At 38.9% G+C, this 13,661-nt stretch overlaps 1 protein-coding gene across 2 annotated transcripts in view; it reads right to left on the bottom strand.

The window, feature by feature from the left end:
- PIGF (phosphatidylinositol glycan anchor biosynthesis class F) overlaps nucleotides 1-13,661 on the bottom strand; it is a 51,169-nt gene that overhangs the window by 10,781 nt on the left and 26,727 nt on the right. The window contains exons 5-7 of one of the 2 annotated variants that reach the window (XM_036748271.1): nucleotides 11,112-11,220; nucleotides 4,175-4,233; nucleotides 856-878 (exon numbers count right to left, since the gene is read on the bottom strand). In XM_036748271.1, the coding sequence (XP_036604166.1) occupies nucleotides 869-878; nucleotides 4,175-4,233; nucleotides 11,112-11,220 (178 nt within the window). In that variant the 3' untranslated portion in view covers nucleotides 856-868. Of the gene's footprint in view, nucleotides 1-855; nucleotides 879-4,174; nucleotides 4,234-11,111; nucleotides 11,221-13,661 lie in introns of those variants that run through there. The other variant, XM_036748270.1, reaches the window with a different exon arrangement.

Raw genomic sequence — 13,661 nt, 5'->3', positions numbered from 1 at the left:
CCAAGGTCACCTGCTAATATATATCTGAGTCCAGATTTGAACTCAAATCTTCCTGACCCCAAGTCCAACACTATCTATCCACTTTGCCACTTGGCTGCCTCACTCAATTCAACAAAAATGTTCAAATAAATAAGGTAAAACTTTATTTATCCCACCTGGGGGGAAAATGCTGTTTTACATGGAATTTTTCTTTTCCAAATAGTTGCAGTTTACTATTTATTCCCCAAATGCTTTATTTTTTTTTTTAACAACCTCTGAAAGATCTTCCTAAAATGTCTAAGATTGAGAGGTTGCTCCTATAACAGTATTATAGTCAAATACAGTTTGGGTTCTTTCAGTTGTGTCCCACTCTTCATGGCCCCATTGGGGTTTTCATGGCAATGGATACTGAAGTGGTTTGCCACTTCCTTCTCCAGCTCACTTTACAAATGAGGAAACAGGCAGATAGGGTTAAGTGACTTGCCTAGGGTGACCCAGCTAGTGTCTGAGGGTGGATCTGAATTCAGGTCTTCCTGACTCCAGGTCCAGCACTCTATCCACTGTGCCACCTAGCTGCCAACAATGACAGACTTATCTATTTTTTAATTACTACAAAAGTGATACAGAAGAGCACTACACATAAATAATAGAATCTACGTGACTTGTTTTACACCAAAAATGTAATCATGAAACATATCCCAAATACCTCCAGTTTTGTGAAGGTTCCAAGAACCTAGAGCTATGTAATTATTCAGATCTTTTGAACTTGTTGATCAGTTTATTTCAACTAAAATGTCATCTCTTCCCTCCAGTTTCTACCAGACATGATGCCTTGGTCCATCTCTTGAAAGTTACAAAAAAAGGTCTTGAATTATTAAAGATAAAAGTCTCACAAGATTCTGCAAAAAAAACTAACAAATTTAAGAGGAGAAAATTATTTCATATTAAAGTTGGCACAACGCCATCCCACAAAACTTTTTTCAAAAATTAGCTGTTATGTGTTATTCAGTGTTAAAAGTTATATTCGATGTTATTAAAATGTTATATTAAATGTTAAAAGTTATATATAAAATACAGGCCTAACACCTCATTTATAGTAGGCTCCAAGAAATATTTGATTTAAGCACCATTCTATTTAACTATAATGAAACAATATTTTCCAAATATTTACACTGTCCAAAGATTATGGCTTTACATTTTTACCAAGGGTTTCTTTGGCATATAGCAAATTCAAAGAACTACAGCTGCAACACTGAGTGGGAAGGGAACAAGTTATGAACAGGACAGGAAAGGCAGGTTGGAGACAGAATGTAGAGGGCTTTAAATGACAAACTAAGGAATTTGTATTTTATGCTGGAAGAAATCGAGTCAGAAATTCTTTTTGATTAGGGGAATAACATGGCCCAATCTGTGCTTTGGAAAGATTATTTTGGCAGCTCTGTGGAGGAAGGACTGACTGGAGAGAAGAGGTTATCACCATAGTTGAGACGAGAGGTGATGAAATATCTTAATTAGGGCGGTGGCCACGTAAATGGAGAAAAAGACACAGATATGAAAGATATCATGTAGGTAGAAGTGAAAAGACTTAGGAACTAACTGGACATAGGGAGCAAGAGAGAGGAAAAAGTTTAGAATGACTAAGTTTTCTAGCCTGCGTGACTGGGAGGACAGGATTAGCAAATTATTACACAACTCCAGGGAAACGATTAGAAAGGACTAAACCAGGGTGGTGGGCTGCATAAGGGAAGGGATGAGGGAAGATATGAACAATATCCTGGAGGTAAAACTGACAAGACTTGACCACTGACCGAGGGCCATCTGAGGTTATCAATTTGGCTGACTGGAAGTATGGTAAAGGGTATCCACTGCCTCCAAAGACAGCCCATGCAAGTTCTCAATAGCCACGATTGTCACATTTCTCCTTATATCAAGCCAAGATCAGCCACTCTGTAACTTCCACTCATGGTCTTGGCTTCTGGGTCTAAGCAGATTAAGTCCCTCTTTCACATCACAGCTCTTCAAATGAGGGTAGCTATAATGCCTTCTCCCTCCCCCACTCCATCCCTCATTCCAAAGTCTTCCCTCTAGACTGAATATCTCCAGTCCCTCAAGTCTTTTATGACACGGTCTCTAGTCTCCTGGCCATCTTTGATCTCCTCCCATGGGTATACTCCAGATTACCCATGCCCTTTCTAAAATGTGTTACTCAAAAATGAACATAATATTCAAAAAGGGGTCCAAGGAGGAACAACACAACACGATGATTTCCTCCCTTGTTCTGGACACAATGCGGCCTCACGGAATTAGCTATTTTAGCTGCCATGTCAGACTACTGATTCAGTTTTAGCTAATAATCTACCAAGTGCCCCAGATCTTTTTCATACCTCAACTGTTACTCAGCCATGTGTCATTTATCCTATACATATGAAACTAAGTTTTTTTTTTTAATCCAAGTGCATAACATTATCGTTATGAAGACTAATCTTAGGGAGGCAGTGTGATATGACATAGTAGATGGAGGTCAGTCTTTGAGACAAGAGCTCCAGATTCAAGTCCTCCTTCTGACATGATGGTTATGTGACCAAGGGCAAGTCACTTAAAATACTAGGTTCCAGCCAATTCTAAGACTGTAAGTTGCTGATCTGCATCCGTCAAGAGATTTCCAGATGAGGATTCCTACTCAATATCATAGATACAGGCCAAGGAAAAAATTCATCTTGTTAAATTCAACCCATCATTCTAGTCCAGGGGTGGGGAATCTGCGGCCTTCTAAGTCCTTGGGTGTGGCCTTTTGACTGAGTCCAAGTTTTACAGAACTCAACCTCTTATTAAGGGGATTTATTCTGTGAAGTTTGGATTCAAAGGGCCACCTTGAGGACCTAGAGGGCCACATGTAGCCTCAAGACTGTGGGTTCCCCACCCCTGGACCTAGTCTATCAAGATTCTTTTAGACCCTGTCATCTGTCCTATTACTTACCCTTCCTAGCTTCATGTCATCTTAAAATGTGACAAGCATGTCATTTATGCCATCAAACAAATCATAAAAATGCTAAATAGCACAGAACCAAGAATATATCACTGTAACACTTTGTAATATTCACCAAATTCCAAAATATTTTATTTTAGAATATATTCCTATGCCCCAAAGATGATTACAAATGATAATGGCAAAGATAGCCCTTTTGCTAATGTCTTGTTCCAACTGCTGGGGAAAACTGGATAGCAGTTTGGCAAAAAAAAACCCCAAAAAACCAAAAAAACAAACAAAAAAAACTACAGAAATACACACATACACACATTCAAACAGGCCAGAATTTCACACCCTACTTATACTTCCACACTTCAGTTAGTCTGTGATCTCAATGATCTGGCTACTTCCTCTTTTGATGAACATCACAACCAATCCACACTTCATCTTATGTAAATCTTGCCCATGTTCTCTCATAGATCTTCCTTTTACCCAATATGTTAAAAAGTCTCCCCCTAGACTTCTTACATTTTATGGGAACCCATGTAGCATTTGAGCTGATCCTTCTGTTAGGACCTCACTCTTACTATATGGCCAGTCCACTTCTTTCTCCAATCATAAATTTCCTATATCATGTATCAAAATAAATTCCAAGCAGATCAATGACCTAAATGTTTAAAATCACATCATTTTAAAGTTACCTTTATCCACAATCGTAAATAGTGGAAAAATTATTAACCAATCATAGCTTGATCCAAGTATGGCATAAAACAGATAAGTTTTAAACACACACACACACACACACACACACACACACACACACACGGCTTTCATACCACTAAAAACAATACATACTGAATAAGAATGATAGCCATACACTGGGAAATAATCTTTGCATTCAACAATTCTGATAAAAGTCTGACATGGAGATTGTTTACTACTGTATGAATGAATGAAATAATCTAAAATCTAAGAGTCGGAAGGGACTCCACAGAGCATTTAGTATGATCTATACATCAAAACAGTCCTGCCTATTACAAATTTGACAAAGTAGTTGCCCAGCCTGTGCCTCAGGACCTTCAAGGAGGGTTAGCCTACCACCTCTCAGGGCAGCCCTTCCGCTTTGGGATTTTTAGCAAGGTTTTCTTGATGTCAAGCCTGAATTTGCCTCTTCGCAAGTTCCATGCACTGTTTCTAATTTTTCCTCTGAAGCCAAACAGAACATACCTGATCATTCTTTCTCCACATGACAGCCCTTCTGATAGCTGATGATCTGCAATCTTGCACTGGTGGATGGAGAGCCAATCATTGTAAATGCTGAAGTAATAATATTTCACACACACATATTGCTTTGGTTATAAAGTGCTTTATATCATTTGATATCCACAATAACTCTATGACACAGGTATTACAATTAAAATTATTGCCATTTTACAGAAAAGGAAGAACGGAATCTGGCTTTTACTTAAAAATTTAGCTCATGAAATGATTCTTTTTCTTTTCTTTTCCGACTGGAAGATCTGTCATGAGAGTAAGGACCTGTGTTTGGTACCTTATCCTGCCAGGTGATCTTCAGAATCTTCATAAGACAGTTCAAATGGAAGCAATTCAGTTTCCTGCCATGGCACTGGCAGACTGTCCCAGGCTTCACAGGCATACAACAATGAGATCAGCACAATAGCTTTGTAGACCTTCAGTTTGGTAGTCAGTCTAATACTTCTTCTCTCTCATACTTTCCTTCAGAGCCTCCCAAACGCTGAGCTAGCTCTGACAATGAGCGCGTCAACTTCAGTATCAATGTGTACATCCCTGGAAAGTACACTACCAAGGTAAATGAACTTGTCCACAGCATTCCAAACTTCTCCATTTGCTGTAACTGATGGTTCTACATATGGATGGTGTGGTGGTGGCTGATGGAGCACCTGCATTTTCTTGATGTTGTTAAGCCAAAATTAGCACAAGCAGCAGAGAGTTGATTCACACTTTGCTGCATCTCAGTTTCAGAGGCTGCATTGAGTGCACAATCATCTGCATATAGAAAATCATGCACCAACACTCCCTCCACTTTGGTCTTGACTTGTAGCCTTTTCAAGTTGAAGAATGTACTATCAGTGTGGTAGCTGACCTTGACACCGTGTGCATCCTGATTGAAAGCATTTGACAATATGGCTGAAAACATCATGCTATAAAAAGCATGGGAGTAAGCACACAGCCTTGTTTCACTCCATTGGTGACCAGGAAAGCATAACAACATTGTCCATTATCCAGAACCCGGGCAAGCATGCCATCAAGAAACTGACATACAATGCTGATGAACTCCTCCAGGCAACCAAATTTTGGCATAATTTTCCTTAAGCCCTCACGACTAACAGTATCAAAGGCCTTGGTCAGATCTACAAATGTTGTGTATAGACCTCTCTTCTGCTCCTGGCATTTCTCCTGGAGTTGCTGGACAGCAAACACCATACCAACTGTTCCTCAGCCCTTTCTGAAGCCACACTGGCTCTCAGGTAAATGATCATCTTTCAGGTGAAGGATCAGCCTATTAACGAGGACTCTGGCAAGAGAGACCCCCCACCTTGTGATTGTCACAGGACAATCTATTTCCTTTACCTTTATAGAGATGGACAATGGAGGCATCCTTGAACTCCTGGGGGATAACCTCCTCTTGCCATATAACCCAGAAAATTTCAATCAGTTTTTGTATGAGTTACGGGGGGGCCCCCCCCCCACATTGTAAATCTCAGGTGGAATAGAATCAGCATCAGGTGCTTTGCTACATGAAAGAAGCCTATTGGCATTCAAAACCTCTTCTTCAGTTGGAACTTCAGCTAGGGAGGAAATGGCCTCAACCTGAGGTAAACAGTCAATGTCCTCAGCATTGATTGATGATGGTCTGTTGAGAACACTATAGAAGTGTTCAGCCTATCTTTCGAGGATCATGTCCTTATCAATAACCAATGTGGCTCCATCAGCACTGAATAGTGAGATGCACAGGTCTTCGGCCCATAAATATCCTTCAAAAGCGCTTTGGATTGTTACTATCGACATAAAACTGAATTTCATTTGCCTTCTTGCTGAGCCAAGAATCCTGCATTTCTCTAAGCTTTGCTTGTACTTTATTTTTGATGAAGTTAAATGCTGCCTTCTTAGAGATGGATGAACTATCCTGCTGGTAAACTCTGTGGAGTTCTCATTTTTCATTTAGCAGCTTGTGAATTTCCCCATCACTTTCATCAAACCAGATGGGCAAATGCAGTGCTATACACCAAATCTCTGAAAGCTGCCCACTTCTTTTCTGCTCCACTGTTGCCAGCTGTGTGTTGGCTCAACTTTTCCTCCAAATTAGCAACAAACTCTTCCCACTCAGAAAAGAGCTCTAATTTGTTGACATTAATTCTTCTGGTAGTATTTTTCCCTTGGGGATGCCACTTTTGTTGAATGTGAATATTTGGCTTGAAGAGGATAAGTCTATGATCAGTGCAGCACTCTGCACCACACACTGCCTTCATCACTCTCACATACTGTCTGTATCTTCTCCTTACAATCACATAGTCTATTAAATGCCAATGTTTGCTGTGAGGGTATATCCATGAAGTTTTATTGTGTTTAGGCAAATGGAAGACAGTGTTGGTGATGAGAAGGTCATGAGATGTATAAGTCTTCAGTAGTAAGTGACCATTACTGTTGCTGTTTCTAACTCCACTCCTCTCGGACTCCCTGCCAAGTCTGGTAGTCTGAGCCTACTCTAGCATTAAAGTCACTCAGAATTATAAAGCTTGTCCTCTTTTGGTATATTGATGATAAGGGTCTCCAGGTCTTTATAAAATTTTTCTTTGACCTCATCAGGGTTCATCATGGGGGGAGTACAGGCACTGATGATGGTGGAGTGACGTTTTCCTGCAAGTGGCAATCACATTGTCACAAACCTGTCATTCACTCCTTTTGACAGGTATACTAGCTTGTTGACTGGATTAGTTTTGATTGCAAAACCTACACCAGCTTTACAGAGCTCCCCTTCACTGCAACCACTCCAGAAAAACATGTATCCAGCTCCAAATTCAGTAAGCTGGTGTAAGGGCAAGCAAAGTGGGATTTTTTGCTGTTTTTTCTTCTGGTGTTAAGTTTCTATAACACATTAAGTGCTTAATGGAAGGTTAATTTAATTAAGTGCCGACCTCCAAGCTTTTCTGCACTAAGGCAATGAAGTGCCTTTGGTTGAATCAAGAGTCTCTGACTGGCAATAGTCTATATTGCATTGCTTGGAGGGAGAGAGAGAGAGAAGTAGACCTGAAAGAGAGAAGCAAGCTTGAGCGGGCTAGGGGAACTTGTGGGGAGGCCTAACAGAAAGAATGTTTGTGATGCCGGCACCCTGTCTGTTGGTCTGTGTTAATTTCTCAGACACCCTGTCTGTTGGTCTGTGTTAATTTCTCAGACAGAAACCCTGTCTATTGGTCTTTATGAGTGAATTGAGATGATGGTGCTGGTAATGTGTGTAAATATTGTTGTAGCCTTATTAAACTTTGATTTCCCAGAAACAGAAGCTGTGGGCAGGAGCTCCTGATGTCTGCTGTCAAGCAGGAGAAACCTGGAGTGGAGCAGTCCCCATGAGCTAAGACAAGGAGCAAGAGCAGAGAGCTGCCTGCGTGTGAATCCCGGCAAGAGCTGGGAGCAGTTGGCCCGAAGACAAGGAACGGTGGGGTTTCGAAGTCAACCTCGAGTCAAGATAAAAGAGGACTTTACTTGAACACTCTGTATTGACTCAGGAGACTATAACTTGCTGTAACCTAGGGGTGGATGGTGTTTGTATTTTCTGCTACCCCTTAAGGATGATATGTTGCATTAGGGAGGACCCTGTCCTGGGACCCCCTGCTTGTGTAAAGAAGTATTTTGGGGAATACTACTGAATGCAATGATATATGCTGTGTGGGTATCCTGAGAAATGCTATAAGATATACTGAATGATAAGTTTTATTTAAGACTACATGGCCACCTTAGCAATGTTATGTTATATTGTTGTGAATGTTATGCTTTAGTCCCCTGAAAAATGTTTAGTTCTGAATAGAGAGTTCATTATAGTATGCAATTAGACCCCTAAAATCATTCACAGCAGCAGTCCTCGGATATGCTGGCGTGACTGGCTTTACATTTTTCTGTAACAACAATGCTACTTGGCAGCTGCTGTGGGAGTGTAAGACCAATAACATCAGCACACGAGAGGGCTGTAAACACAGGTTCTCTGATCTGCTTTTCTAAAGGAAAGCAACTTCAAAGGGGTCAACGATCTTACTTTAATCAAATATACATGTATGTGTGTATGTATACATAAGTACACACACACACACACACACACAAAATTCACTTAGTTCAGGAGAAAAGTCAGCACCCTGAACTTCAGAGAGAATACAAACAGAAATGACAAGCAGAAATTATATAAACAGAACAAATACAAACAGCAAAAACCAACAGACAGGGCTTCCAACTGTCTGACCAAAAGCAATAAACACATAGTTACCAGAGAGAGAAGCACCAACATCTGGCTAAGTCACAGGAACATTCTTCTACTGAGTGATCCCCAAAGCAAAATGCTAACCTCAGAGTACATATACCTTTTTTCAGGGCCAGAGGGCATCGCAACCCTTGTGACCCAGGTTCATGTGACTCAGGCTTCCATGTGACTCAAGTTCAAAGCAGGTCACATAGGCCTATTAAAAGGCAAGGAAGATCTTCAAATTGTATTAACATTACAGCTGACCTTCATTTGCCAGCCTTGTTTCACTCAGGGCTGCTGTTCAGATGTGATACATGTTGAGTTCTCTTGCAACAAGAGCTGTTGGTCTTTCAGGTCTACCGGATTTTGTGTTATCTGTAAGTGTTCGCACATTCCACGCGTGCTGATGGCGAGTGGAATTGTCTTTGCAGACATCTTTGTACATTTTTTTTGTGTTTCGACCATAGAGTGGGATTCTTTGCCTCCTGTGGTAATTAGACCAGATCTGGGTAAGCAGACAATTTTAAGGGTACCTTTTCTAGCACCTTCCTTACACCAGGAGGGGAGCAGTGCAATCTTTAAAAGGCTTCTCAGACACCCAGGGGCTGCCAAGTCCCACTGCTGCTTCCAGTGAGAAACAACTCTACGGCCTGGGCTGCCTGTGTTCAGGATTGTGACTACAGCTCCCAGTGTATCTGCGCCTGCTGCTTCATCACTTGCCTGTCACCACAGGACTTTGAAATAGGTATAATGGTAAAATGGTATGGGTGATGTCTTTTGATTCATGTGAAAACTGGATTTAAGTGAGGAAGAGTTGTATGAAGTCGTTGGCCTGACTCTCTCCGCCAGAGTCATCAAAGCCCAGTCTTTAATAATGACGGAAAAACCTCCAAAACACTCAAAAATAAAATTTTGGTTACAAAGTATTTTGGGAGGGCTCTATCACTAGAGTGAAGACATTAAACAAATTAAAAAATTCTTTTAAAACAACTCCTGAATCTAACTTCATTAGAGCACTATAATATTAAAAATAATTAGGGAAAGAACTTAAGACACATCTGTCACTCACTGCTTGATCTTCTACTACTAAGGTACCTACCTAACTAGGAAATATTTTAATAGGACACGCAAATCATTATCACCAGGCACCAGTCTAGGACAGTCACATATTGAGCGAACATTCAGAGAATAATCATTTCACCAGTAAATAATAAAAACAGTGTTCAATTACTGCTTTTTATTATACTCTTTTTATCCTTTTATTAATGACAGCAAAAAAAAAAAAAAAGACATTCATCTTCTGACATCACTTAGAAGGTATTCAACAAAATATTTTGGCCAAATTTATACCACAAATTAACTATTATCAGAAAACTTTTCAAATGTAATGATGATGCATTTTGACAAAGGAAATAAAGAAAAAATATCAGGAAAAAATACCTTACCTTTCTTCTTCCAACATAAGAACAGTCTTTTCTAGCTATTCCTATAGATCTGACACCTACATCACACTCTCCCCATCATTTGTTTCTACTGTAAAAATAAAATAACTTCATCATATGCTTTTCTGAGCTTACAAGTTGACAGTCAACATAAACTACAATGAAGCCAAGAAAATTTTGTTCTTAAGTTGTAATTAGTCCTTAAGGGTTTCACCGATATTAATCCTGGCTTTCTTCTACCAAGTTTACAGATGATAAAACTTAAGCAGGTGAAAGAACTGATTTATCCAGTTCCCACAGAATCAATGCTAGGCAATTCCTCCAGTTTTCAAGTTTGCTGCTAGTCAATCATTTTTGAACCTTATCAGTTTCACCCAATATGTTTTGTTCAGGTAGTTTGTCAACTCATCACATTTCTGAACAACCCGGGGGTGGGGGGGTGGGGCGGGGAGGCAGTAGCAACACAATGAGAACCCAATCAAAACTAGGAAAACCAAGTAAAAATGAAAAGAGCTAGCTTCTCACACTTCTTCACATAGCTACCAAGGTGACTGGTGCGGTTTTGCCCAGAGGATCGTAATGTTATACCCAAGGTTCTGGCTGCAGTCCTGAATGTTCACTGTCATCATTGTCATTGGCAATAGGCACTGAGGGGATCCCAGTTCAACTGGTCCCCAGAAATAGCAGTTGGAGTCAAAGGAACATAGAATTTACATAGGTTACAAAGGGCCTTTGAGATTCATTTTAGTTCAATCCTCTATTTCACAGATGCTGAAACCGAGGCAAAAAGGTGAAGGTAGTCGGTACTTTCATGACTCTTCTGGAACAATTTAACAAAGGAACCCTGGCTCAAAGCTGCATATAAAATTTGAAGCACTTTATTTTGTGAATACAAACCATTTTAGGAACTAAACCACAACATGGTAGTTTAGCTTAAATATGTTAATTAAAAAATAGTTACATACCACTAAATAATACCTAACTGAAAGGCCCATCTACAAAATCTCAGATTATCCCACTAAACCAGGATACATGATTATTTTATGTGAACTATAGAAAAATCTCTCTCACAAACAGTACCATAAAAACAAGGAGAAAAAAGAAAAAGATAAACTACAACCTAGAAAAAACATTAGCTGAGATCTAAATCTGTAAGTACTGCTTTGCTTCTCTAATTTCATCTACATGCTGTAGCCCACACGATCTACTGATTTAGGTAACAAAAACTGACCTGCCATGGCCGCTCCCAATCCAATGGAATAGGAAATGCTCCAAGCCATGCTCCTATCACACTGGACAGTGTGGTGATCTGAAGACTGTTATCCCAAATAGATGTAGCTCTGTAAAACACAAATATTTTTAACATTTGAGGCAAACAAGTAAGCTGCTGGAGAACCAAGTTAGCAAACAACATGAATGAATGTTATTTTTAGTATTCCTTTAAAATGAAGGTCTCAAACTGCTTTACCATTAATTGTTAAAAATCTATATAATCTTATTTGTAAATTTATGAAAGCTAAGGCAAAAGGTCCTCAAATGATATGTCCATGGCCACATAGAAAATAAGGGGAAATATGAAAGCAGAATTCACACATTCTAATGAATTCATGTCTCACCAGAAAGATCAGGGTCATGGATCCCTCTGGTAACCACATGAAGCCTACAGACCCTTTCTCAGAATAGTATTTTTAAATAATTGAAGGAAATACTAAATTTCGATTAGAGGCTGGTGAAAATAAAGATGTAATTTTTCCCCCATTCAAGGTCAAAGGTCCCCTGAAATCTATTTATGGATTCCTTTCTATTTTAGATGTTAAATTCCGGTCAGGAATGATATACATATAACCTGAAAGACTTATATAAATTGATGCAAAGTGAAGTGAGCATAATCAGACCATTATACATAGTAACAGCAACACTGTCACAATGATCAACTGTGAAAGACTTAGCTATGAGCATTATGGGATGCAAATTGTATAATTTTGATTCCATTAAATTAAAAAGGTATTGCACAAACAAAACCAATGCTGTCAAGATTAGAAGGAAAGCAAAAAACTAGGAAAAAATGATTACAGCAAGTTTCTCTAATAAAGGCCTCATTTATTAAATATGTAGAAGACTGAGTCAAATTTATAAGAACACAAGTCATTCCCCAATTGATAACTGGTCAAAGGATATGAAAGACAAATTACAGAATAAAAGCTATCTACAGTCATATGAAATAAATGCTCTAAATCACTATTGATTAGAGGAATGCAAATTAAAAGAACTATGAGGTACCACCTCACCTATCAGATTGGCTAAGATGACAGAAAGGGAAATGACAAATGTTGAAGGGGATGTGGAAAAACTGGGATACTTAAGCACTTTTGGTGGAGTTATGAACTGATCTAACCATTCTGGAGAGTAATTTGGAACTATGCCCAAAGGATTATAAAACTGGCCATTCCTTTGACTCAGCCACTACTAGATCTATATCCCAAAGAGATCGAAGAAAAAGGAAAAAGACCTCCACGTCCAAAAATAATTACAGCAGCTCTTTTTTTTGGGGGGGGGGTGGCAAAGAATTGGAAATTGAGGGGATGTTCATCAATTTGGGAATGGCTGAACAAATTATGGCATATGATTGTGATGGTATACTATTGTGCTATAAGAAATGATGAAAATGATGAAAAACTTGGTAAGACTTATATGAACTGGTGCAAAGTGAAGGGAGAAGAACCATGAGAGCATTTTTAGAAAATTTATGTATTTATTTGGTATTTTATTCTTCCCCAGCTACACATAAAAATAATTTTAACATTTGTTTTTAAAACTTTTGAGTTTCAAATTCTTCCCCTTCCTCCCTTCCCACCCCTCTCCCTCTGAAATAAGGCAAGCAATTTGATATAGATCATACATGTGTAGTCATGCAAAAATCATGTTGTGAAAGAAAGCATAGACAAAAAAACCTCAAGAAAAACAAAGGAAGTAAAACAAAAAGTTTGCTTCGATTTGTATTCAGATACCATCAGTTCTTTTCTCTGAAGATGAACAGCATTTTTCATCATAAGTCCTTCAGAGTTGTCTTGGATCACTGTATTGCTAAGTCACTCACAGCAGATTATCTTACAATATTGCTTTTATTTTGTACACAAGTCTTTCCAGGTTTTTCAGAGAACATCCTGCTCATCATTTCTTATAAAACTAATTCCATCATAATCACATACCACAATTTGTTCAGTCATTCCCCAACTGATGAGCACCCCCTCAACTTCTAATTCTTTGCCTTCAGAAAGTATTTTTGTACATACAGGTCCTTTTCCTTTTGGCTCTTTTGGGAGAAAGACTTAGTAGTAGTATTGCTAGGTCAAAGGGTACGCATGATTTTAACATCCTTTAGAGGAAAGTTCCAAGTTGCTCTACAGAATGGTTGAATCAGTTCACAACTTCACCAACAATGCATTAATGTCTCACTTTTTCCACATCCCTTCTGACATTCGTCATTTACCTTCTGTCCTATTAGACAAACTAATAGGTAGGAGGTAATACCTCAGAATTGTTTTAATTTGCATTTCTCCAATCAATAGTGAGTTAGAATATTTTTTTCAGATGGCTATAGATAGCTTTGATTATCTGAAAACTGATTATATCCTTTGATCATTTATCAATTGGGCAATGGCTCTTATTTTTACAAATCTGACTCAATTCTCTATGTTTGAGAAATGAGGTCTTTATCAGAGACACTTGCTTCAAATTTTTTTTCACAGTTACTATTGCTAACTGTATTTCCCTCCATCCT

The sequence above is a fragment of the Trichosurus vulpecula genome, chromosome 3 (assembly GCF_011100635.1).
Source record: "Trichosurus vulpecula isolate mTriVul1 chromosome 3, mTriVul1.pri, whole genome shotgun sequence".
Classification (NCBI taxonomy): domain Eukaryota; kingdom Metazoa; phylum Chordata; class Mammalia; order Diprotodontia; family Phalangeridae; genus Trichosurus; species Trichosurus vulpecula.
This window is presented reverse-complemented; position numbering and strand designations above follow the sequence as displayed.